Source organism: Miscanthus floridulus, chromosome 14, assembly GCF_019320115.1.
Source record: "Miscanthus floridulus cultivar M001 chromosome 14, ASM1932011v1, whole genome shotgun sequence".
Classification (NCBI taxonomy): Eukaryota; Viridiplantae; Streptophyta; class Magnoliopsida; order Poales; family Poaceae; genus Miscanthus; species Miscanthus floridulus.
This window is the reverse complement of record NC_089593.1, coordinates 81,735,397-81,762,915: the sequence shown is the minus strand read 5'-3', so window position 1 is coordinate 81,762,915 and position 27,519 is coordinate 81,735,397. Positions and strand designations below refer to the sequence as shown.

Below are 27,519 nucleotides of genomic sequence, written 5' to 3'. Positions count from 1 at the left end.
GTTGGATAAGTTCGTGATTGTGTTCATTGATGACATTTTAGTATACTCAGAGAATGAACAGGATCATGCAGAGCATCTAAGAATTGTCTTGACTAGACTCAGAGATCACCAGTTATATACTAAGTTTAGTAAATGTGAGTTCTGGCGGAAGGCAGTTCTTTTTCTCGGTCATGTGTTATCTGAGAATGGAATCTCAGTGGATCCTAGTAAGGTACAAGAGGTTATGGATTGGAAGGCACTAAGCACAGTTCATGAGGTTCAGAGTTTTCTTGGATTAGCCGGTTACTATCGTCATTTTATATCGGACTTCTCGAAGATTGCCAAGCCAATGACAAGTTTGCTACAGAAGGATCTTAAGTTTGTTTGGACAGAGGAGTGTGAGGCAACTTTCTGCACCTTGTGGAATTTGCTAACCACTGCTCCTGTTCTAGCGCAACCGGATATAGAGAAACCGTTTGATGTGTTTTGTGATGCATCAAAGAATGGTTTAGGATGTGTTCTGATGCAAGATGGAAGGGTCATTGCTTATGCCTCACGTCAGTTGAGGAAGCATGAGGTTAACTATCCTACGCATGATTTAGAGCTTGCGGCCGTTGTGCATGCTCTAAAGATTTGGAGACACTACTTGCTTGGGAATGTGTGCAATATCTTTACAGATCATAAGAGTCTCAAGTACATATTTACTCAGTCTGAGTTGAATATGCGACAGAGAAGATGGTTAGAGATGATAAAGGATTATAATCTGAATGTGCACTATCATCCGGGAAAGGCAAATGTAGTAGCAGATGCCTTAAGTAGGAAGTCACATTCTCTTGCTGTGCAACCATTGTTTGAAGATGGGTTCAATTTATTGCATCCTGCTGTGTTGCATAATATACAGGTTAGTTGTACCTTGAAGAGCAAGATCATTGAGGGTCAGAAAACAGATAAGGGAATATTCCATATCAAGGAGAAAATGAAGAAAGAACCTACTAAGCACTTTAGAGTGGATGAACAAGGAGTGTTATGGTTTAAGGACCGTCTGGTTGTACCTAAAGATCGAGAGCTCAAGAACAAATTGATGGATGAAGCTCATCACTCTAAGTTGTCTATCCATCCTAGAAGTAGCAAAATGTACCAACAATTGAGACCTCGTTATTGGTGGACGAAGATGAAGAAGGAGATTGCAGCGTATGTTGCTCGTTGCGACATGTGTTGTAGAGTGGAAGCTCTTCACATGAGACCCGTAGGAATGTTGCAACCTTTGTCAGTACCAGATTGGAAATGGGATGATATAAGTATGGATTTTATCACCGGTCTTCCCACCACACCAAAGGGGAATGATTCGATTTGGGTGATTATAGATCGCCTTACCAAATCAGCTCACTTTTTACTAGTCAAGAACGCTTTTCGACCCCCTCAGTATGCTGAGAAGTACATTGCAGAGATTGTCCGATTACATGGTATACCAAAGACTATCGTGTCTGACCGTGGGTCACAGTTTACCGCTCATTTTTGGGAGCATCTTCATAAAGGTTTGGGTACTAGCTTGGTTCGTAGTATAGCTTACCACCCACAGACAGATGGGCAGACAGAGCGAGTTAATGCTGTTCTTGAAGATATGCTTAGAGCTTGTGTGTTATCGTCTAGGGGTTCATGGGAATCATGGTTACCTTTGGCAAAGTTCGCTTACAACAACAGTTACCAAGAGAGTATCAAGATGGCTCCATTTGAAGCATTGTATGGCAGGAAATATAGGATACCATTGAATTGGGTTGAGCCTGGAGAGAGAAGGTTTTACGGAATCGATTTTGTTGACGAGGCTAAGAAAAAGGTTCGTATTATCCAACAAAACATGAAAGCGGCACAGTCACATCAGAAGGGTTATGCCGATAAGAGAAGGAGACCGCTTGAGTTTGAGGTAGGTGACTACGTTTATCTAAAGGTTACTCCAATGAAGAAAGTACAACGGTTTGGAGTAAAGAGAAAGCTCGCTCCTAGATTTGTCGGACCGTATAAAATACTAGAAAAGAAGGGTCCAGTGGCTTACAAGTTACAGTTACCAGAAGCGATGGGTTCGATCTTTCCAGTCTTCCATGTATCACAGTTGAAGAAGTGCTTGCGTGTTCCGGAAGAGAGAATAGAACCTCAGGGCATTCGGATCAAATCAGACTTGGAATACCGTGAGCAACCGGTTCGAGTTTTGGACACTAAGGACCGAGTCACTCGGAATAAAGTGGTGAGAACATATAAGATACAGTGGAGTCATCACGATGATGGTGATGCGACGTGGGAAACAGGAGAATATCTGCAAAACGCTTATAAGGATTTTTATAACAAATGGTTCGTAACTCAAAATCTCGGGACAAGATTCTTATAAGGGGGAGGGCTGTAACACCTCGGTGTTAAGCATGCATTAACATTTTGCAAATCATGAGCATAATCATTATTATGCATTCATAAGCATGACATGAAATATAGAATTGAAACATACTAATGAAACATGTATGTTGCATAGTTTTGTTTTAATAGATTGGATGCTATGTTTGTTTTGCCATGTGTGTACCTTAGTTGATCACTTAGACCACTTAGAAGTAATTAGGATGCAATTTGGAGCAAGGTGTATATTCAAAGTTTTCTCAAATTTTGCTTTTAAAAATAATCTTCTAAAATAGGGTTTTTTATTTAAATTAACTTTAAATCTATAGTTCAAAATATAATTGGATTTTGGCCTTACTCTTTTTGGCAAAGTTGTAGAGTACATTTTTCTGAGCAACTTCTATTTTGGGTCCAACTTTTGAAACTGCTTTGAAAAGGTTTAAAATTTCATTTGAATGAATTTGGGAAAGAAAAGAAAATGAAAAACAGTTCTTACCTTAGTTGGGTTGCCGCTCCGCTTCTGGCCCAGCTAGCGAAGCCGGCCTGGCCCGCCCGCGCACTCGCCCGCGCTCCCGCCCGTGCACGCGCACCCGCACCAGCGCCAGCGCCGCACCTCCGTGTGCCCGCGGCAGAGTCCCGCCACCGCGTGGCCGCCATGTGCCGCTGACGTCGCCATGCCCTGACCATTTTGTCGGCCCGGGCGCCCCCATGCTCCCTCACTTCGCCATTCCCTCCCTTCCTTCGCCTCGTCCTCGCTCGGACAGCAGCAGCAGTAGGTTCCGTGTGCGTAGGCAGCTCCGCCACCGCACGTGCCTCGCCAGAGTTGGCTCCGCCTCACCCAAAGCTCTGCCTCTACCTCGCGCACCCTGTGCTCGCCTCGGTAAGCCATGGGAAGCTTTCCTTCCTCAGGAATCCCTCGCCGGAGTAGTGGTCGAGCTCACTAGAGAGCTCTGCTCCGTGGACTCCCCCTCTCCGCTCCACCTCTCTCCCTATTTTCACGCGCTCAAGCACCGCCCTAACACGGTGGAGCTCCCAAGCCCCTCCTCGCGCCTCATGTCGGCCGGAGATGGCTGGCCGACGTTGAGCCAGGCCACCGCGCCGCCATGGATGCCGGTGAGCTTGCTCCCGAGCTCCACTGGCCACGATAGCTGCACCAGTAGGTTCGCCTTGAGAAGGAGAGTGCGATAGAGTAGACCTCCTCGCCGGAGACCTCGCCGGCGGCGAGGTTAGCCGTGGTCAGCGCCGCCCTTCTTCCTCTCCCGCTGACAGGTGGGGTCTCGCTGACCCCCGGGCCCGTTTGTCAGCCCCTGTGTGTGTACGCACGTGTACAGATCCGGATGGATCTAGCGTTTTTGAACCGGGATTTTCAGAAGGAATAAAAGAAACGATTTACAGATTTTGTTTAAAATGCTTTGGAAATTCATAAATTGAAAAATATTGCTCCCAATTTGATGAAACAAATTTCTATATGCTTCTTATTCTTAGATCTACAGTAGAAAATATTGCATGTGGTTTTTGTGATACTTTTGTATAGGGTTTTATTTAATTCTTGTATTTGCTGTTATCTTAGAAAATGTCTAGTAAATAGAATAGTTATCAGAAAAATATGGTTCCAGTTTTGTTAATCTCCTTTAGTGATGTACTTTGTAGGAAAAATATATGTCATGCATGTTCTGTAGAGAAATATTGATGTGTAGTTCAAGTGCCTTTAATTGATGATTTTTGTTATTTTGATAGAGAGCAAAAATTGTATAAAACATGTATATGATAATTTTTGTGCAGTGATTGTTTACTGTGTAGAACATAGGAAAAATATTAAATCTATTGTTTGATACTTTTCATAATACAAAGTATTTTCATGCTCATATTTATGCCATAGCTTGTCATTTTTGTGTAGGCTATTTTACTTATCCAAATGCCATGAAATTTTTATGGTAGTCTACTTAGAGTAGTACTATGCTACTATAATTTTCTCAGATTTTTCTATGCTACCAAAATAGGTGTTGCTATTCAAACCTAGTTTCAATTAGGGTTTAATTAACCTTTTAATGCATGTTTAGTTGATAATGTTTGCTTTGGTGTATGTTTGAAGCATCTTAGCTTGCTGTGGTGACTTGGCATATTAGTACAGTGGTTGTAGTAGTAGTATAGTAGTACATGTTCTTGGATGATGTTGGCTACCTTGTAGAAGAGCTTTACTTCTACTATATCCAATAAAGTTAAACATGTTCATCTGCATTCCATGCATCATGATCATTACATGTTATCTCTCCGATGCACCTATGCATGAGCACTTATACATCTGCATCATACAGGATCGCAGGAGGAGTTGCTAGTAGCAGTTTAGGAAGAGCAGATCGGGACAGACCCACAAGAAATCCAGGCACAGGAGGTGCCAGAGGAAGAGGAGCAAGGAGAGGACTTGCCCGAGTGCGTGGATCATCAACCTAGTTCATTCGAACGAGGCAAGCCCCGGAGCATTCTAAGTCTCCTACTTTATAAAAGCAATTCTTTCTATATATGAGATTATATATTGTTGCATTAAGTTGTAGGAGTTGATTGAAACCGTTGATGCATTTATTACTATCCTTGCCTACCTTATTACCTTTTTACCCTGTTAGGTCGGGATCGAATAACTGCTTAGCCTTGCTTAGACTGGTAGCGATCGGTGATTTTTGGTCACCTACATTTATAGGTGGTTACTGGAAGAATTTAGCTATGGAAAGAATGATATCCTGGAATTAACCATGTGTGATGGATAATTGGAGACCGGAGGGAAAAGTTGGAGGCAACCAGACAGGGTTTCTGGGGTGCTGTTAGTTTTCCGTCTGTGTTGATTAAGGACCGATCGTTGCTCGTCCCTCTTGTCATGTTGAACGTATGCCTCACATTTAGCTGTCCGAATAAAGTACCTTTCGACCGTGAAGCTAGTGACACTATTCGAGCCGGGATAAACTCGGATTGGCAGACTGGTGCTGAAGGGGGTATGATGGGGACGCGAAGAGTGAGCCCAAGGTGCGTCCTGGCTGTCGGGCGGTCCCTGGGTAGTGCGGTCCATGACTGTTATCCCGCGGCTACTTGGAAAGTGTCATTAGTGATCTGTAGCTCACTTGATCGGTGAGTGTGGTTTGTGTGAGGAATAAATCACCAGCTGGTTAGGAATCGATTCGAATCACCATCGCTCCTGGATAGTGAGCACTTGACTCGAGCTACAACATCATAGTAATTATGATGGAACACTGATGGTTATCTGGATGGTATGGGACATGCTAAATCTAAGTTGGTAACTGAATGTTATTGGTTAATCAAGTGATTGCTATAGTATAGGTGCTTACCTAGATGGATAGGTCATAATAAAGATGATGCAAAGTACTTAAAATGGTTCCTTCATGATAGCTTATGCTTTTCGCAAACGAGTCAGCTAGCCCACTAAAGAAAGCCTTGCATAATCTTTGGTGTCGCTTTATTTTGGTTTAAGACGGGTAAGTCTAGCTGAGTACCTTCTCGTACTCAGGGCGTTGTTCCCATTGTTGTTGCAGATGGTCAAATGTACTACGGCTATTGCATTAACTGCCTGTACCCGGCGATGGGCGACAACTAGGACCAATAGCAATGGTCACTCCGTATCTCTCATCCGATGCTTTTGTTGGAGATGACTACCTACTGGCACTGTATCTGAACCAAAAATGTGTGTGGCTTTAAAACTATTTGCTTCCGCTATTTCAGTTTGAACTTGGATTGTAATAACTTTATGTTCTAAACTCCGATGTATCCAACTATCATTGCGAACTTTATGTAACATGTGACGGTGATTGCTAAACTTGTACGATCTTGGTTTGTATGTCGATTGGTTTGAATTCCTTCGTGGTTTCACGGACTACCGGGTTATACGGGCTTAAGTTTGCTAAATTATCTGCTTCGGCGGAAGATTCCCTTACTTAATCTCGTATAATTGGTCGGTTCTGTTATAAAGGCGACCTCGGAGGTGGTTCCGAGATCGAATCTGCTGTCGCAGGGGCTGGTGTAGCCAGTGATGAATCGTCGTCGTGGACCGGCATGGATCTCCACGAGATTGACGACGAGAACGCGTTGTTGATTTGAGGTCCATCTGGTTCGCCGTGGGATCAAGCGCACACCCCTACCTAGCGCGCCAACTGTCGACAGATTATTGTCGGTAGTCCACCGAGGGGTATCCCGCGATGGTAGATTTGTCGGTGGGGGTGTGCGTAATCAGGAACCGGATGGTGACACAAGGCGCAGAGACAGCGATTTAGACAGGTTCGGCCCGTCTGATCGACGTAATACCCTATGTCCTGTGTCTTTGGTGTATTGTATTGAGATGTAGTAGATATATCTAGATGGATTGTGTCCGCTAGAGGACCCCTGCCTCTCCTTATATAGTCTGGAGGAGTTACAAGATAAGTATCCTATTTGGTACTATACAATGTCTTACGGTGCACGCCGAGCAGCGCCGTGCATGTATTGATCTTGTGGGCTGGGCCACCCCTGGAGGCGCAACCCATATAATCTGCCGTGGGTATCCGGAGGCATACCCCACAACCATTTTTTCAGTCCTCTGTGTCTCAGTTCTGTGAAAATGTGTGCCAGGTCACGACAGTATATGGCACAATGCTTGAAACTTTTGTCAGGTGAAGCACTTGTTGCTTTTTTTTCGGAAACCAAGCACTTGTTGCTTTTGCTGGTGACTACTTTGCTTGCCGAACCACACTCTTTCACACGAGACAGGTTTACAACCTACGTGGAGCATGGGGCTAACGTCCATCGTGTCACGTTGGGGACGGGCTAACGAGGGCTTCCCCAGCGCTACTTTTTAGTAGCAGTAGCCCCAAGGGCTAGAATTGGATAAAAAAAAGTAGATGCGCTATATTTGTCCTAGTGGTTTATACAAGCTATATATACTTATGAAGAGAGAAGGTGATGCATACTAAAAAAAAAAAAAGAAGAGGGGAGGAAATAAATATGAGGCATGATGAAAGAAAAAAGTTTCTTTATAAATCATAAGTAGTGATAGTTTGTACTATGTGAATAAGGGCAGTCCCAATGGTGTATTGATGATGGTTTCTATCCTCATTAAATAATTTGCCACGTAGGCAAAATGCTGACATGGCAACGTAATTAATGAAGAAAGAGAGCAAAAATCCTAAAAATTGTTTCCTCATGAAGAAATCAGGTCTTCTCTTGACCTAATGTACCAAGAAACTATGAATTGCCATTGGGGAGAAACCACCAGTTTCTAGGGGACTCGTGCCACACTCCCATTGAAGGAAGAAGATAGAGTTAGAAGAGAGAAAGAGAAAATAATTATTACACAAAGACACCTCCACTATGGAAGGTAGTTTCTATAGATGATTTTTTGTGCTATTGAAATTGCATCAGTTTCTTTCATTGGGACTACCCTAATAATCTCAATATTTTCTAGTCTACACGGATTATTTTATTTGTACTGGAATCACTAGAATTGTTAGTCTCCATTAACATTGATGGTGCCTGTGGCTCGCCTCTTGGCTTCCTCAACCGTCACTAGTTACACACTTTGCATGTGATGTGAAAACTTGAAGAAATTTTGAAAAGATCTCTCTTTTCTCTATCGAAACTTGACGCAATCTCCCCGCAGCATGAACACGAGTCACTACCACTGATCACCGGTGTACCAACGCTGGGTCCACGAAGACCAGTCTCCGATTCCGATACGAGCAAAGCTCCGGGCGCCCAACGCCATCTCCACCGTCCATCCACTTAAACCCCACCCTCAGTCCCACCACTCACCACCTCCCGTTCCCAGTCCCACCACCCCTTGCCTCAGAGACCGCCGCCATGGCGTCCGCCACCGCGGCCTCGCCGCTCACCTGCCACCACCTCGGCAGCGTTGGCGCCCGCCCCAGCGTCCCGTCCCTCTCCTTCCCCCTCCGCCGCCGCTCCTCCTCCTCCTCTAAGCCCATCTCCCTCTCCCACTCCCTCCCCTCCAAGCCCTCGCTGGCCCCACACCCCGCCGCATCCGCATCCGCAGCCTCCCGCCGCTGCCTCACCCCCGTCTCCGCCTCCGCCTCCGCCGCGGCCGCCCCAGCCCCGGACCCGGCTCCGGCCGCCCCGCCGAAGAAGCCCGCGCTGCAGGGCGCAGCCATCCAGCCGCTCCTCGCCTCCCTCGCGATCGGCGTCCTCATCTGGTTCGTCCCGGCCCCCGCCGGCGTGCCCCGCAACGCGTGGCAGCTCCTCGCCATCTTCCTCTCCACCATCGTCGGCATCATCACCCAGCCGCTGCCCCTGGGCGCGGTGGCCCTGCTCGGCCTCGGCGCCGCCGTGCTCACCAAGACGCTCACCTTCGCCGCGGCCTTCTCGGCCTTCGGCGACCCGATCCCCTGGCTCATCGCGCTCGCCTTCTTCTTCGCGCGCGGGTTCATCAAGACCGGCCTCGGCTCCCGCGTCGCCTACGCCTTCGTCGCCGCCTTCGGCTCCTCCTCGCTCGGCCTCGGCTACTCGCTCGTCTTCGCCGAGGCGCTCCTCGCCCCCGCCATCCCCTCCGTCTCGGCGCGCGCGGGCGGCATCTTCCTGCCGCTCGTCAAGTCGCTCTGCGAGGCATGCGGCTCGCGCGCCGGCGACGGATCGGAGCGGAAGCTCGGGGCCTGGCTCATGCTCACGTGCTTCCAGACCTCCGTCGTCTCGTCGGCCATGTTCCTCACCGCCATGGCGGCCAACCCGCTCTCGGCCAACCTCACGGCTGCCACCATCGGCCAGGGGATCGGCTGGACGCTCTGGGCCAAGGCCGCCATCGTGCCGGGGCTGCTGTCGCTCGTGCTCGTGCCGCTCATTCTGTATGTGATCTACCCGCCGGAGGTGAAGGCCAGCCCCGATGCGCCACGCCTGGCCAAGGAGCGGCTCGCCAAGATGGGACCCATGAGCACGGAGGAGAAGATCATGGCCGGCACGCTGCTGCTTACGGTATATAGTTAATGATACATATACATATACTTGCCATTTTCTGGCAACATTTAACTTTTTGCCATTACTATGCCTTTACTAGCATTCTTTCAACTTTTCTTGTGCTATTAGTGTTCTTTATTTATGACTTGAATCCTGATGGTTAAAATTATTATCAGCTATCTTTCATAAGTAGTTTATAGTGTTCTATTATGAATACAATAGATGCACCATTTATTGCCTTTGGAGTGTTAGGATTCTTGTTATCAATGGTTTAGTAATCGACTGAACTCTGACCTGTGACTTTGTGATGTTCATTTCCTTGACAGTCGTTGTCACTGAATGCAGTTTTTTTTCATTGCCCTGTCACATCTAACTTGAATAGCAATTGGATCCACTTTTCTTCACTGAACATTATGCCCTTTCTCTGCATGCCACCAGGTTGGTCTTTGGATCTTTGGAGGAATGTTGAATGTGGATGCGGTGTCTGCAGCAATTCTTGGCCTAGGAGTCCTCCTAATCACAGGGGTTGTCACATGGAAAGAGTGTTTGGCAGAGTCTGTGGCGTGGGATACGCTTACATGGTTTGCAGCACTTATAGCAATGGCTGGCTACCTCAACAAATACGGGTTCATCTCTTGGTTCAGTGAGACTGTTGTGAAGGTACACTCTCTTTTCTTCACACAACTCTCATCTCTCATGAGCCTTGGATCTTGGCATTTATAAGGTTAAGATTTTTCCTTTATTCGTGAGAAAATTCCTTATTTGACAATGGAAATTGACATGCTTCCTTTATTTTTTTCCCACAACGAGAAACCTGAATTTTATTACTTAAAGCAACAAAATTACAAACACAATGAGTTCAAAGACATAACGTCACAGATTGACAGATCCCACCCAATTATCATCCATACTTCTGATCACAGAGGGACCAGAACGTATGGAACCACCTCAGCCCCCCGATATGCTTCCTTTATGGCCCTGAAAATCTTTTTCTCCCTTATATGATACCGGGTCTTTCTTTTATGCCTTAATTTGACAATTCCATCAGTTTTGGCTGTTAACACGTTAAAAGATTAGATGAAAAGACCTTTTTGTCCCTCAGCCCTCTTTGTGCCAGTATTGGAGTCCCAGCACCAGGATTTGTAGTGTAACATATGTGAGGCAACAAGCAATTTCAAAAAACCACGCGTAGTTTTAGTTACTGATCAAATCAAGCTTATCATGAAAGTATGAAGCATCTCTTTCTCAGTATCTATCAACATGTTAACATCATACATGGATTTTTCATCCTATTTCTTTCCCAATATCGTTCAACATGTTAATTTCATACATATTTTCCTATCTATTGGTGAGAAAAAAAATGTGCTTAATGTAATCATCTCATGAGAAAATAGTATGCTTCTTTTTCTTAAAGAATGAAACAGTAAGTTTTGTGAGGAGGCCAGCCTTCTTTTACTTTTTGGATGTCCTCTTTTTGTGAGGCTAGACTTCAAGCTCTCAGAATGTGTGAAGATAAACGAGTTGCTTTTCTTCTTTGTATAGATTCTCTTGCTTAGCTCTTTGGTTCTCTAGCCTTCCTCAGGCTTGAGGCTCCCTCTGGGAGCTTTGTTCATAGTTGTCAAGGACCTCGGGTCCTCGGATAGCTGGACCTCGGCTACGTAGTTCGTAACTGCGATCCGTCTTCTCCGGCGAGGTTTTCCCCTCCGCCGCAGGCTTGGCTTTGTTGAGAGAGAGAGATAGTTTAGGAGATAATAACTTGCTTAATCTCATATGTCACACCCTTACAGGATAAGTAGACCGGCGGCCTAACAAACTTGGCAACAACCATTTGGAAATAAACTAATTTAGAAATAAACTCTCCCAATATCAAGGCCATGCAAATCTAGCCACTTTCACCGGCCCTGCCTTCCTCCTGCGCGCTGCTCGCGCCTGCTGCGGATGCTCGGGCCGTGGCTCTCCTGATATCTCGGGCCCGCCGGCGACGTGCATATGTATGGCCCCACATGACATCTCTCCCCCCCTCGAGATCCAGCTCGTCCTCGAGCTGAAACGTTGGATACTTGCTGCGGAAATCATCGAGATCCTCCCAGGTAGCCGAGGAAGCCGGTTCACCGCGCCAGTGAACCAAGACCTGACGGACACCGCGCGCCAAGCGAGCTTGCTCGACCCGTGCCGGCTCTGGGACCACCACGCCATGGTGGATGTCTGGTAGTGGTGGTGGAGCGGATGGAGGCGTGCCGACGAACTTCTTGAGGGTGCTCACATGAAACACGTCGTGGATGCGAGCTTGCGGGGGTAGCTCGAGGCGCACGGCGACGTCGTTGATGAGTTGCACCACACGGTAGGGCCCCAGGTAGCGAGCTTTGAGCTTGCCTGTCGTAGATTGGGGCAGAGAGGACGGGGCGCGCTGACGAAGACGAAGAAGCGCCCAGTCACCCACTGTATATGAAACCGGCCGGTGACGCTTGTCGTAGTGGAGCTTTTGCGCTGCCTGCGCTTGTTCTAGCCGGTGACGGACGTCGGAGAGGAAGGCCTCACGCGCCTCCATGTCCTGAGCGACTGCCGCGACCCGCGTCTCGCCAGGCTCATATGAGCGGATGGTGGGCGGGTCCCGGCCATACACCACGCGGAACGGCGTCTCGTGCAGGGACGACTGGTAGGCGGTGTTGTAGATGTACTCGGCCCACCGCAGCCAGCGGAGCCATTGACGGGGACGATCGCCGGTGAAGCAGCGCAGGTACATGACGATGACGCGGTTCGCGGCCTCCGTTTGCCCATCGGTCTGGGGATGGAAAGCGGATGACATGCGCTGCTTGGTCCCAATGAGACGCATGAGCTCGCGCCAGAACGTTGAGGTGAACACCGGGTCGCGGTCGGACACCATGGACTGCGGCACGCCGTGAAGGCGTACAATGTCGGTGAAGAACGCCTGTGCCACGGACTCGGCGGTGTATGGATGAGCGAGGGCGATGAAGTGGCAGTACTTGCTGAAGCGATCGACGACGGAGAGGATCACCGACTTCCCGTTAACACGGGGCAGCGCTTCGATGAAGTCGAGCCCGATATCCGCCCAGACGACTGTGGGGATGGGCAGCGGCATGAGGAGCCCTGCCGGGTTGAGGTGCTCCGACTTGTACCGCTGACAAGTGACGCACACTCGTACAAAGTCCTGCACAAGACGACGCATGTTTGGAAAATGAAAGTCATGTCGAAGGCGGTGCAGAGTATGCTGGACGCCCTCATGACCGTCGTCGTGGACCGTCGCGATGATCTCCTGCAGGAGAGGGGAGGACGGTGGTATGTAGAGGCGCCCATCGTAGAGCACCATGCCGTCCGCCACGGTCCAGGGAGCCGCGCGTGACCCAGCGCGGACTTCGTCGTGGATGGCCACCAGCGCGGGGTCGAGGGCCTGAGCGTGGCGAAGCCGGCCGATGAAGTCGAAGCGGGGCGCTGAGATCGCACGGAGACCGCCCGTGCCGTCCTCGTCGTCGCGGCGTGAAAGCGCGTCCGCCACCGTATTGGACGCCCCCGACTTGTACTCGACGGTGAAGTCGAAGCCGAGTAACTTCCCGACCCAGTGGTGCTGCGGAATGGTGGCGAGACGCTGGTCGAGAAGATACTTGAGACTGTAGTGGTCCGTCTTCACGAGGAAACGCCGTCCCCACAGGTACGGCCTCCAGTGCCTCACCGCGAGCACCAGGCCGATGAGCTCCCGCTCATACGCGGCGAGGGAGCGATGCCGGGGCGCCACGGGCCGGCTGAAGTACGCGATCGGATGGCCCTCCTGTAGCAGTACAGCCCCAAAGCCATAAGTAGAAGCGTCACACTCGACGAGGAAGGGCTTGGTGAAGTTCGGCAAGGCCAAGACCGGAGCTGAAGTCACGGCCGCCTTGAGTGCGCTGAAGGCTGTCTCGGCGTCGGGATTCCACGCGAACCCCTCTTTTTTGAGGAGGGCCGTGAGGGGGGCTGCGATGGCGCCGTAGTTGTGGACGAATTTCCTGTAGTAGCCGGCCAACCCGAGGAAGCCGCGCACCGTGCGCGCCGAGCGGGGACGCGGCCAGTCGTGGATGGCCTGGACCTTGGCGGGATCCATGGCAACGCCCAACGCCGAGATGATGTGGCCGAGGTAGGCGACGGAGTCGACGCCGAACGAGCACTTGGACCTCTTCACGAACAAGCGGTGCTGGCGTAGCAGGTCGAAGACGACTCGGAGGTGGCGAAGATGGTCCGCCCACGAGGTGCTGTAGATCAAGATGTCGTCAAAAAAGACAAGGACGAACCGGCGGAGGTAGGCGCGTAGTATGTCGTTCATCAACGCCTGGAACGTGGCCGGAGCGTTGCACAGCCCGAACGGCATCACCAAAAACTCGTAGAGGCCATCATGGGTGCGGAACGCCGTCTTGTGGATGTCGTCCGGTCGCATCCGCACCTGGTGGTACCCAGAACGTAGGTCCAGCTTGGTGAAGAAGCGCGCGCCGTGAAGCTCGTCGAGGAGCTCATCGATGACGGGGATAGGAAACGCGTCCTTGACGGTGAGGGCGTTGAGGGCGCGGTAGTCGACGCAAAACCGCCATGAGCCATCCGCCTTCTTCACGAGAAGGACTGGGGAGGAAAAGGGCGAGTCGCTGCGGCGGACGACGCCCTGTTCAATCATCGCCGCGCACTGGCGTTCCAGCTCATCCTTGTGGGCCGCCGGGTACCGGTACGGGCGAACGGCGATGGGGGCGGAGCCGGGCTTGAGGACGATGGCGTGGTCGCGGGTCCACTGTGGCGGAAGGCCCTTCGGCTCGGTGAAGATGTCCCCGTAGGCGGCCAGGAGCTCGTCCAAGAGCGTCCCACTGGCCGCGGCGATGGTGCACAGACGGGCGGTAGTTGACGATGGCACCCCCGACCAGCAGATGGTGCGCCCGTGACGCTGGAACGACATGGACCGCGTGGCGAAGTCCCACACGATGGGCCCCAGCGTTCCCAGCCATCGTGTGCCCAGCACCAGATCATACCCTGCGAGAGGCATAACAAACAAATCGGTGTTGAACGCGGTGTCGTCGATGGAGAACAGGGCGTTCCGGATGACGCCAGGGCAGGCCACCCGTTCGCCATTAGCAACTGTCGCCGTCATGCGAGGGCGGGGTTGGACGGGCAGCCCGGAACGTCGCGCCGCATCCTCGCCGATGAAGCTGTGGGTGGATCCGCTGTCCAGTAGGGCGAGGAAGGACGCGCCCCCTACAGACACCGTGACTTGGATCGTGTCGGCGACCGGCACGCCCGCGACCGCGTGGAGGGAGAACACCGGGGACTCCGTGTCCGCCGCGTCCTCAGCCGCAGTGGTGTCGTCGTCATCGTCGTCCACGGCGCAGTCCAAGAGGAAGAGCCGTTTGCAGACCTTGTTGTGACCGCGGCTGTACTTCTCGTCGCAATTGAAGCACAAGCCGAGGTGATGCCGTTCCTCCTGTTTGGCCTGGCTGAGCCGCCGCACGGGCCGTCCCTCGACCGTGGTAGTGGTCGCGGCCGCCTTGGCTGCTTGAGGTTGGGGCTGGATGTGGCGCGTCCCCGCGTGGGTATGACGCCCCGTGCAGGAGCCTTGGCCGAGGCAGTAGTGTACTGTTCCATGAGCTCGAACTGCCGCGCGAGACTCATTGCGGCGGCGAGGGATTGCGGGTTTTGGGTTTGGACGGCGAGGCTCAGCGGTGGTAGGAGACCCCTGTGAACAGCTAGACGCGCTGGTCCTCATCAAGGCGTCCGGCGCGGGGAAGGAGGCTCTGGAAGCGATCTTGATACTCTTCGACCGTGCCCGTGCGACGACACGATGCGAGCTCGAAGAGAGGGGCCGATCGGAGCGGCGGCCCGTAGCGGAGGTTGAGGAGCTCCTTGAAACGCATCCATGACGGGGTACCCTCGTCCGCCTGAACTTGCATGTACCACATCTGCGCCCCATCAGTGAGGTTGTAGGACGCCATCCACACGCGCTCCTCCGGCATGATTCGCTGTTGGGTAAAGAAGGACTCACACCGGTTGATGAAAACCAGTGGGTTGCTCTTGCCGTCATAGTGCGGAAAATCCGGCCGCCAATGCTTGGGCGGGCGGTCTTGGTGATGCTCTCCGGTGCCAGGCCGTGCGCCCGATGCGGACGAGCTGGTGGCGGTGATGTCGGCGATCGCCTTGGCGTTAGCCTCGATCGACTTCTGCATCAACGTCATGGACTTGGTGAGCGCCTCAATGGAGGCTTTGAGGTCGTCACCCATGCTGCCCAGGCAGGACGCAACGGAGGACGAGGAAGCAGATGAAAGGGCGGCGGCGGCAACGGCTGATGGTGGGTCGGCGGCTGGGCGTGGTGAGGTGGACCGAGACGACGAGGATCGCCGGGATAGTGATACCAGGTTGTCAAGGACCTCGGGTCCTCGGATAGCTGGACCTCGGCTACGTAGTTCGTAACCGCGATCCGTCTTCTCCGGTGAGGTTTTCCCCTCCGCCGCAGGCTTGGCTTTGTTGAGAGAGAGAGATAGTTTAGGAGATAATAACTTGCTTAATCTCATATGTCACACCCTTACAGGATAAGTAGGCCGGCGGCCTAACAAACTTGGCAACAACCATTTGGAAATAAACTAATTTAGAAATAAACTCTCCCAATATCAAGGCCATGCAAATCTAGCCACTTTCACCGGCCCTGCCTTCCTCCTGCGCGCTGCTCGCGCCTGCTGCGGATGCCCGGGCCGCGGCTCTCCTGATATCTCGGGCCCGCCGGCGACGTGCATATGTATGGCCCCACATGACAATAGTTGTGGTTCCTTTTATTGTACAATTTCTTCTTTTTATTAATATAAAAAGTTATAACAGTGGGGGCCTGCGCTGCTGTATTTTCTGTTAAAAAACAGTAAGTTTTTCATGGTATTGTCCATGCCACATTTTCAGTAGCTGGTGTGCAGCTTCTTATTTACATTCACTTTAATTGCAGCTCACATCTTTTAAATAGTGCAAGTTTTAATTATATTTCATAATAAGTATGTTTATACTGTATTTCGGCATTTCGCAGAGTCATCCTTTCATCCCACCTTTCACTTCTAGACTTTTGACATGTCACATAAACCATCATAAAATAAAAATCCAAAGACGATCTTCTGTCTGAACAAGAAAACAGAGCCCATCACATGCCCTTCCAAAGCTGCAGAGCACAGAAACAGGGGAGCAGGATTAAGGCCCTGTTTGTTTTGTCCTATCCGGCATCTGTGGCGGTAAAAAGCTCAGAATCACTCCAGACGCCCTGCCCTGTGTTTGATGCACTTCTGCTGGCTGCCCTTCAGCATTGCGTAGGGTTTTCAACAGGAAACATGAGACGCCGTGACGCGAGGGAATCAGTGCTTCCCCACGACATAGCTGCTGCGGTATATGCGCTACTCCCGTCCATGGAAACAAACAGGCCCTAAGAAAACCAAGTTATTTGTGCTTGTTTCACTGAGAGGATTGGGGCAGATGAACTCCAAGCCTCAGGCACGGTAAATCAGGAGCCCAGGCTGCTTGGCCATTGCGCTCAGGCTGCAGGATCTCTGGTCAGTCGGGCTGCCACCCCCAATGGCGCTTGGGGCACAGCTGCCCTGGTTGCTCAGGCCGGTGCCGCCCATGCCACTCGGGCCGCCACTGTGACGTGATCCATTGTGCATGTTTCCCTGCTGACCTCAACTGGATATGAACCCACCTGCTGACTAGGGTTTTGGGACGGAGGGGCACGGGGGAGAGAACAACAGAGAGGATAAGGTGTTTGAGCTTGTGACGGGAGAAGGCTGAGGGCCGTGTGGCTTTGAGGAAACGGGCATTTTAGACCATCTCCAGCTAATCTGACATGAACTTGAAGGTTATCATTGTCAGAATGGACGGAAATGTCAAAGTAGACCTGGTGCCATATAAGGGAGAATTTTTTAGGGCCTTAGAAGGAACCATGTCAACTTCTAGTGTCAAATAAGGAATTTTCTCGTCATTGTTAGGTCTTCATGATTAGCATGCTTTACGAACTAAATTACCTTATTTAAGAGATGTTGGGCATGATGGATGCTTTTTACTGCAATACAACATGATCCAGCAATCTGGAGCCTAGAAATTTAGTGTTTTCTTTCTTTACTGTTCATTTTTAACCTAGTTCCACAAAAATATGAAAATTTACTTTGGGCAAAGAAAGGTTATGAAGGGTATGCATCTCTTTACCCTTAGCCAGAAACAAGTAGCAATTTATTGTGCTGTTTGTTTGTGAAGGGGTAGGCTGGGTAGTCATCATGCTATAAGAACCTTGTGTAACTTCACTAACTTGTGTTTGACACTGTTAGATTTGACACAGGAGTGGTTATCTTGGTTTTGTCTGAACTTAATACTGCTGAATTCATATGCTTATGGATGTATCTATGCAAACTATAGGAAATAAAAAATTGAAAGACATTAGTTTGGTAATTGTAACATGATGCAGTTTAAATTATATTGGGGTCTGATATTACTAGTTGTTTTGTTATTTTTTCTGACATCTACAATATAGATAGATTGGTAGGTTCTTTTTAAGTACTTCTGCTAATTTATCATTTATTGACCTTATTGCTTTTGTTTCAGTTTGTTGGAGGGCTTGGCTTGTCATGGCAAGCCTCATTCGGTGTCTTGGTGCTGCTGTACTTCTACTCTCACTATTTCTTTGCCAGTGGTGCGGCACACATCGGAGCAATGTTCGCCGCGTTCCTGTCAGTGGCGAGTGCCCTGGGCACCCCGCCGCTCTTTGCTGCCATGGTTCTTTCATTCCTCTCGAACCTCATGGGTGGCACCACCCACTATGGCATTGGCTCTGCTCCTGTCTTCTATGGCGCCGGGTATGTCCCATTGGCTCAATGGTGGGGCTATGGGTTTGTTATCTCCGTCGTGAACATCATCATCTGGCTTGGGGCGGGCGGCTTCTGGTGGAAGATGATTGGGCTGTGGTGAGCACCACATTAACTGCGACCTTTGTTTTCTGTTGTTTCGATCGAGTGGGGAAGGAATACTATTCCTGAATTTGCGGTGCCACAGATGCCGCTGTCCACAAAGTTTTGTTGTCGACATGATTGCAACCCATTCTTTTAGTTGGTATCGATACATTTGTTCGAACCTTCCGGCAGCTAATTGCGAGGCCAGGGTGCAGTTTTTAACTTGCAAAGTTAATCATATAGAGTTGTGCTCAATGGATCTTGGGGATCATTCTCTCTCTATGTGCCCATGACGATGACTATTTGTGCTGGTTCCTTTTCATGTCCCGATTCTGATTCTGTTCATCTGTTGCGACAGCACTATGTTCTGCATTATATTGGCGCATCCGATAGATTTATACTACTGGTTGGATCTTTGTGCATTCCAGTTAACATTGCTTCTGAGAATTCCGTAAATTGTTGCGAGATGATGCTCGAGTAAAAATTGCTGACCTAAATACCAACGGCAATCACTGGGATCCTCGCATATGACTTACTCCTACCTGAGGATGAACATTGCGCTCTTTCATTCTGGAAATTCGCTAAGCCTGCTTGGAATAGCTGCAGCAGCTGCTGCTGCTGCAACCTCTTCCTACGGCTAATGTTCAGCCACTGAAGAAAAATCCGCAGCTGCAGCACTGATGATTGCTGGGGTTCATGGCTCGATAGTGGAGCTGCTTGACTTGACGCTGTTTTTCCCTTTTGTCTTAAAGTACACTCAGAACATTAGGTGCTCTGTGAAAGGTACACTGTCGGAAGTCACGAAATCATGGTCAATCGGGTGTGCTTTCTTGCGCCACTTTTTTATGCCAGAAGATATGTACGTACTGTTTCATTATTTGCTGGTGACGTTCGATATCTTGGAAAAAACAGCGTGATTTTGGACGATATCTTGAAAAAAAAAACAGCGTGCTTTTGGACGACTTGCGAGACAGATGGCGCGATTCAGTTGAAAGTTAGTGCGCAACTTGTACATATGAGATTCCTGTACTGTAGGAAGCCAAAGCCCAAGAAAATGACCGGCACTTTCGCCATGGGTGGCATCGGTACCCAAACTTCCAAAGACCAAAAACACCCTTTGCCTTAGCTTTTGCTCAACCAGAGAAACGGCAGCTCAATCTTTTTAAACTAATTGATCTCTTTAGATTACAAAAGGTTGGGGCCTCTGCGTTTAGCTTTGATATCTATATTTCTCTTAAATAATGCCATGGGGTGTTCATTTGATATTTAAGGGAACAAAACCCTCTACCAAAGTACTACCAAGCTTGGTCCTTGAACTTCTACCTCAAGTCCTCAACCATAAATATTATGCTATTGAATACCCCAAATATTCTCACCACTCCTTTCATTTGGGTTTATTAAGCATGCATGGATGACACTCTCTGCCAACAAACAAGCTCTGGGTAAACCTTTGCCAATGTAAATAAGCTTGATACAATCCTTGCTTATTCGAACAATTAAATAAACAATCCCCTTACTCACCAGAAACAAAAAAAAAAAAAAGAATAGAAATAGAAAAACCCTTACACTGATAATTGAACTTGCCATCTCCAAGGAAGCAACACTGAAACATGGGATCGATGCTAACTTGTGGTAAGGAGCAAAGCTCAACCTGTTAATCTCAGGCACCTTTACAAGTGGGGTGAATAATGTGATGACACGAAGAGGCCGATCAAAGAGACATCCAATTTCGTCCTCTCAGATGGAAAGGTGTGAATCGCCGTGCTGGGACAAAATATTGCCAAAACGTACGTAAATCCAGTGTACCACGTTCGATGCACGGCATCGAAATCTTTTCACGAAAAGTTCGAAAAAGTAGGAATATATTTAGAGCTCATCTGGTAGTACAAATATGCTCTGAGCCTCTGATGATAGTCCTCATTCCCTTCCTTTTTTTTCCTCGGTTAGTCTCGAGCTCACAGTGCACCTTTAAGAACCTCAGTTCAAAGCCCTCTCATGAAACATCCCTTTCCATCTTTACTCTCTAATCTAATGCCAATTTTTGAAGTGCATCATTCTTTCCTAGATGCAAACTAATCCAAGAAAGGTTCAGTAAAATTCATGTGTTCCGATGGATCCCAGAAGGGACCTGCTGTCTTGACTGTTATCTCCTCTGTCGGCTATTGAGCTTTTTTTGGCCACATGACTGTAATCAATTAATGCTTACATTACATTGTTTCTTTTTATTACCACCAAAAATGTTTTTCTTGTCTGATCTCCTTCCTCCATGGAAACAAGCTAAGGGCCTCTTTGGTGTAGCAGTACTGTAGCGGAGCCATTGGAGCCTCTCAAGTGTGGCTCCTCCGGCCCTCTCTCTCTAATGACTGGAGGAGCCGGAGCCCCTGCATGCAGTGGCGGAGCGTGGCATAAGAATAAGAGGGGGCCAAATTGATCTTTGCAGTACTAAATCCTGATGAAAATTAAATAGGCATGCAGTTCAACCTGCTAAGAATTTATGGTCATTGAATTTGTGTCAGAAACGGGGAGGTGGAGGCCCAGTTTCGCCGCCAGTATCCTCCGCCCCCGCCTGTAGGGATGTGTACAAGATCCGGAGCCTGTCGGACGGGAGCCGTGCCAAAGGCGGCCTAAAACATGCATGGCCTCACTTGCTCACTTGTTTCATCGTTTTTCTTTTTCAAAGCTAGACGGCTAGAGAATATATACGTGGTAAGGGGAGTGTTGTGTGCCTATAGGTCACGAGTTAGTCTCTCTGTTCTTAAAAAAAAACCCAGTCATTATGCTATTATATGGATGAGGTCTTGTTCGTAGAATCAAGAGGATTGAGGGATTTTTTTATCCCCTCCAACCCCCTTGTTCTAAAATGAAACGGACAGACCCTAATGAAATATTCTAGGGGACGCTTCCTAGAAGTCAAGTTTTTTTTATCTCTTTTTCACTGTTGAGTTTAGCTCTAGTTTTTCCAAGCCATGTGTAGTTTATCTTCCATATTGACCACCTTCCACTAGGTACCTACGAGTACAAGAATGCCCTCGTAACACCGTCACCCTTTTTGTTACTATTCAAAAATATGTTCACATATCACGCACTGCTTTCTAATCCCACGCACGTAGGCGCGTGTTTCGTTCTTAACAAACAGTGATGGTCTATCCTCTAGTAGTGAGCAGAACATGCACAAACGGAGGTTTATTTTTTTTCTTAAAAAAACTGTTCCCACCGCTTTTTAAAGAAATATCTATTTTAAATTACATGCGCCATACATGCGAATGAAGAATCCTTTATCCTAATGGAATTGTGACATTATGAATCAATAGATAGATAGATATATTAAGGCCTTGATAATGTCAGAATAAATAAATAGTTGACCAAATCACGATTTTAATCGGTGCAACACTTCATTATGCTTGCACGTGAAGGCGTATCTTTGAACCAAATTATACACTATCTGGACATACAAACTCTTGCGCTGCATGTGCAGCTATTTTTAATTAACGGTGAAAATAATACACTGGAATATACAAACTCTTGCGTCCCTCTACGGGGGATAAATCGCTCGGTTGTTGTTCAACGCTGTTTGGCGTTGTTCATAATCACTGTGTGTCCATAGTTCTGTATTCTTTATTCGCTTTTTTGTTAATGTCCATAGTTTGTGTCAATCCACGTGACATCGACCTCTCCACACGTCTTGAATTAGAAATTAGGCAATTGGCACATTATTTAGGGACCAAACAAATCTTATGAGAGAAATTTTAGGAAGGGTTTGGTACGGGTCTAGTCTCCACGCATTTAAATAAACTACTAATTACATGTGTGTGACAGTCGATTGACAAGCACAGCTTGGAACCTTCATGGTTCAAACACACTTGTTATTTCTCGGTGGGGAAACCTAAAACTAATAAATACTCCTAGCATGTCATTTTTGCTATAGCTACGACTTAAGAAGACCTTGCATAGCTTGATCGATCTATTGGACGAATTTCTTAGACTTCGAGAGACTAAACACATGGATGAGCACAGGAAGAACTATTTTCATCACAGTTTTGTCAAAGTGTCAGCAATCGTGTGAGCGAAGCAATTCTGGGTTCGGTAGCAGCCGGGCCCACACAAGCAATTCATGTGCTACTCTTCTCAGACCATACGGATTTACGGAAGACTTGAAGAAAGGCGCGCCAGTGTGGAATGTTCGAGAAGCCCCTGGTGGGTATATATTGCTAGAGGTACTCATAACACGGACAACCAAACATCAACTGTATGATCACAGAAGTACTTGTTTTTTTTTAATTTTGTATCACAGTACTAACACAAGCCTACACGAACGCGAACGCGCACACGCACACACTCCTATAGAAGCACACATCCCAAACCTCTCGAGACTGATAAAGTCAACACATGTATCTCACTGCCAACGGTCACTTTGCCTATCATTGAAAAAATGACATAGTTAAATTATGAAATAAATCTAGAAAAATGTGAGTATGTATGTTATGTCAAGAGCTTGAATCCAGATTAATAGGTTTCAAAATCTAAATATCTATATTTGCCTTAAATTTGGCATGTAAAATAACTTTCACTACTACACAAATCTTTTCTGAGGCAGGCATTTTTTATTAACTTTGAAAATCTGTGCACTTACAATAATATTTTGGAACCCTAAACAATTTCAATTCAGAAACTTTTCAACTATAAAGTTGTAGATCTCGTCGAGAGCTACAATTTTGATATAAAGTTTGTCTTCGTCCAAGTTCATACATAAAAGTTATGAATTATTCTTTGTTGCAATCATTAACTGAGGCGAACATCTTAAGACGACCGCCTCCGTAAATCGATTTACGGAGGCGGACGCTTATAATAACCGCCTCCAAAAATAATCGATTAACTGAGGTGTTTGGCTTACGGTGCACACCTCGGTTACTTGTGGATTAACCGCGGAGGCACTAGTACAGAAATGAGTTGTACTCCCGGTTGGGAAACCCCTTCAGTCCTGGTTTCCCAACCGGGAGCACGAATACGGGATTAAAGGGCCCCTCTTTTAGTCCCGGTTTCTCGCCCGGGACTAAAGGTCGGTTGGTAATACCAACCGGGGCTAAAGGGACCTTCTGGCCTGGCCACGTGGGTCGGCCCTTTAGTCCCGGTTGGTATTACCAACTGGGACTAAAGTTTTTTTTTTCTTTTTTTGTTTCTATTTTCAATTGATGATTCATTTTGGTTTTCGAATACGTATTCTATATTGCTAATAATATACGTATTCTACACGCTTATAATGTTCGAACATTTTGTACAAACTAAAGTATGAAACTAACGTATATATTACATGCATATACATATATTGTATGTTATTTTATGTATATATAATATGTATATATATATTACAAATAAAGCTTACATTGTATATTCTATCATATCCTTGGGATAACAAATTCACTCCATTTGGTTTGGCTTCCATGTTTCGTTCACGTCATTGTAGAACTCGCCGGCGGGATTTAAGATCTGGTCATTAAAAAATCCTGCTATGGTCTCTTGAATTGCTTTCAGTTGGTCACGTCGTATGACTTTTTCCTTCAACCATAGAGTCTTCAATAAAAATTAAAGGAAAAATATTAATATATATATATATATATATATATATGTATATATATATGTATATATTGGTCATGTGATTACATATATATATATATATGAGCAATAAAAGAAATTGTGAATATATGAATATATTTATATAACGTACTTTGAGGATCTCTTCAGGAGTTTTTTTTGCGTACGCCATGATGAACTCGTAAACATAGTATCCGCAGTAGTTGGTCCCCTGTTCTTGCCTCAGAACCCACTTTTACGAGAAAAAAGATCCGGTGAATTAAAAGCATGCATGGTGTTAATTGAATTATATATATATATATATATATATATATATATATATATATATATATATATATATATATATATATAGCTAGTACTTACTTTGTGTGCGATTACATCCAGTGGCGCTTTGCAATGTTTCATGTGGTGTTCCTCAATGAAACTTTTTCAAACACTGCGCCTAATAAAAAAAATTAATTTGGCATTTATTAATTGTTGCAGTTAAGAGATCAGGGTATATATAGTTGCTAGAGAGACCAAATTACCCTTGGATAATATCTATCATGTCTTGGTACTCTGTTTGCTCTTTTCTTAACGAGTCTAAGATGCTCAATCGACTATTGGCCATATCGATGACCATCAATATCCAGTGATTGCTGCATATGTTTTTATACACAAATATGATCGACATTAACTAGAGTCAACATATATATATGGGAGATAGCTTAGCTAGTAAGCAAATAATTGAATAAATGTCCATATGATCGACATTAATTATTTAACACTCACTTGAAGTTGTAGGGGAAGAGTATGTCCTTATTTTGTTGGTTCACTAAGAACCTCATGAGATTTTTCTCGAGTTCAGCTTTTCATTGAGGCGGAGGATATCAACGAAACCAACATCATTATCCTTTCTCTTTCTGAGTTCTGTCATCTCATATATGCATATATAAAAAATATAGTGTGAGGATATATAATTTATATATATACATGTAGCTTTATATATATACACTTTAATAGTAGAAAATAATCACACTTACAGACAATAGCAGCTAATGAGACTTTTGTCGAGAGAGTCCAGGTGGCATAGTTGGTGTAATTCTGAAAACTCGACCTATATAATGTCATCGTCACGGAAGTAATGTTGGTTTCTAACTCTGACAGAAACAAAGGTCTCTCCCCGTTCACACGCCGCCATGTACCACTTGTTTAGCAGGTACATTTGCATACCCAGTTCACCTAAAGTCTCAGGGTTGTATAGACTCTTTCCATGTTCAAATTTCTTCCAAGGATCCACTTTTGGATCAGATGGTCCTTCAGCGAGCACTTGGACAAGGTCCAAACCAGTATCCTCGTAAAACCGAACCAGGTCCTCAAAATCGACGTCCAGTAAGTCTAAGTTTGAACCATATTCATTACGAATGACAAGAGGAGGGGACTGATTGTTGCGATTGTTGTTCGAGTTGTGCAACACCTTTCCCTTCTCTAGTCTTTTTCTGCGCCGCCTCAAATGACTTAGTGAGAGAGCGGTCGTAGTTCGATTTTGGTAGGGCATTTTGAGATTCCCGCTTTTTTCTGGTCCACCTTCTTTCTTAGAAGATCTGGAGGTAGGTAGAAGTACGGTTTCTCCGGGTTCTCCCTCGCTTCTCGTTGCTTTCTTACTTTTTTGAAGAAACTGTTCACATCTTTTTGTACTGCAGCATTTAATTCCTTTTCACTTTTCTCATAAGACAGTTTTTAGGGAATAACTGGATTAGAGGAGGCTTTCTTCTTTGCCGGCTGGTGGGCCAACAGCTTCGTTTGTGGGGCAGACCTCTTAGGAGTTGGCTGCTTCTTGGTCATCAAGGGAGGCGGGGCAGCCATTGGAGGAGGCGTTGGAGACCTCTTTAAAGGTGGCGGCGGTGGCAGCGTTGCATAATCATTGCCCGGAGCACTATGATGATCTGGAGATTAAATAATTAGACTTAGGTTGGCGGAGGCCCTGCTGTGTGAGTACAAAAAAGAATAATTAGGTATAAGAAATTGTTATTATTAATCATGCATGTCAATAGAAAATTAGTGAAAAAATTGTTTCGTTCATTTTTGTCCGCACCTATTGTCTGGCAGTTGAGGAAGCGACGGTGGACTAGAGACCCCGGGAATAATGATGTAGCGCTTGCGCCATAGTATGAATGTCTTCTCTACTTCTCCTAGAGTCTTCTCCCCATCACCTCCTGGAATGTCAAGAGCCAGATCACTAAAACCTTTGTTAACTCTATCTACTGAGACGCTAACATATCCAGGTGGTATTATTGCTCCATGGATTCTTGGTGTCCTGGTAGGATCTCGAGGAGAAAAAACACCGAGAGCCACCATGATTGTGGCATTCCCTTTTAGAATATGTAGCTCACATGATGTAAACAGTGCAGTGATGTCATCCACGGGGAAACGTAGCATTGCGTCATCTTGATTTGGCAACTCTGTGGAAGCGCAGCTGCTTTTCAACTGATCAGGGGGCTAATATTAATGTTAATTCCTAGATCTGATGCCTGCCTTTGGGCACTCATTGCTATTTGCACTTGCTTTATGATTTCATCCTGCATTCTAGCTTGCATGTCTTTTTCGCGCTCCTATGCTTGAAGCAACGCCTCCCATGACTCATGAACATATTCCTCCAACCTGCTGATCCACGCTGCTTCCTCATCCTTCCTTCTCTACCAGCTTCTGTAGGTATCTCTATCGTTAGGGAAACCATGCTTCCAAGAAATGTTCCGTCCTAAACCTCTCGTTCGGCCACTGTGTTCAATAGTCCCGATGGCATATGTCAGTTCATCCTTCTCTTTATTGGGTCTGAACGCACCAATAGCTTTAGCTTGTAGAGCATAAGAAATCTTTGTGTTGCTCTTTCGAGTTTTGGGCCATGAACCAGCTTCCCGGTCTCTAGGTCCAGTCTTTGCGCGTTTGGGCCAATTGAGTGATTCTGGTGTGATACCCTTGGCAAGAATATCCGCTTCCATTTTTTCCCACATGGGAATGGCAGTCGCGTAGCCACCTGATCCCATGCCATGGTGGTATACCTTCTGTCGGACATTCTCTTGGTTCCTTCTCACCCATTCCTCACCCTCTTCCGATGTCTTGTACTGTACAAAATTATTTTAGTAGGGCCTCAACTTCGCGAGCGGGCCCCCAGTATTGAAATTGGGCGTTAGGTTCTTCTTGACGTATTTTGTGTATAGGGATTTCTTCCAAGTCTGGAATTGTGTGGTCATCTTCTTCATAGCCCACTTTTGAACTAGCTCCTTCAATTCATCATCGTTGATATCATCATAATCATCTGCTTGCAACGTGAAATGTTGAAGGATATCATCCCAAATTAAATTCTTATCAAGATCAGAGACAAAACTAACATGAGGCTCGTTGATCTTTTGCTTCCATTCACGGGCACTGATCGGAAGTCTGTCCCTTATAAGGTACCCACAATGTTGCACGAAATTCCTTGCATGTGGACCAAGTGGTTCACCCGTCTCGGTATTGAATTTCGATATTATGTAGCGCCCCTCCAATGGCTTTTTCGGGCCTCGAATATTTTTGATGTTCGCCATTGTGGTCGTCGATCCAGAGGGCTACATATAAAAAAAGAATAAATAAATATCATGTGTACACATGATAGATGATAGATATTCAAATATATATATATATATAATATTCAAATATATATATAAATATATATACCTCGCCAGTA

The 27,519-nt window shown here is 47.0% G+C and overlaps 1 protein-coding gene across 1 annotated transcript; it reads left to right on the top strand.

Annotated features, from left to right (window-relative positions):
- Positions 1-8,145: 8,145 nt before the first annotated feature.
- LOC136504300 (dicarboxylate transporter 1, chloroplastic-like) lies at positions 8,146-18,507 on the top strand. Its single transcript, XM_066499171.1, has 3 exons — positions 8,146-9,315; positions 9,736-9,957; positions 17,884-18,507. The coding sequence occupies exons 1-3, from the start codon at positions 8,194-8,196 to the stop codon at positions 18,244-18,246; spliced, it is 1,707 nt and encodes a 568-aa protein (XP_066355268.1). The 5' UTR covers positions 8,146-8,193; the 3' UTR covers positions 18,247-18,507.
- Positions 18,508-27,519: the final 9,012 nt, after the last annotated feature.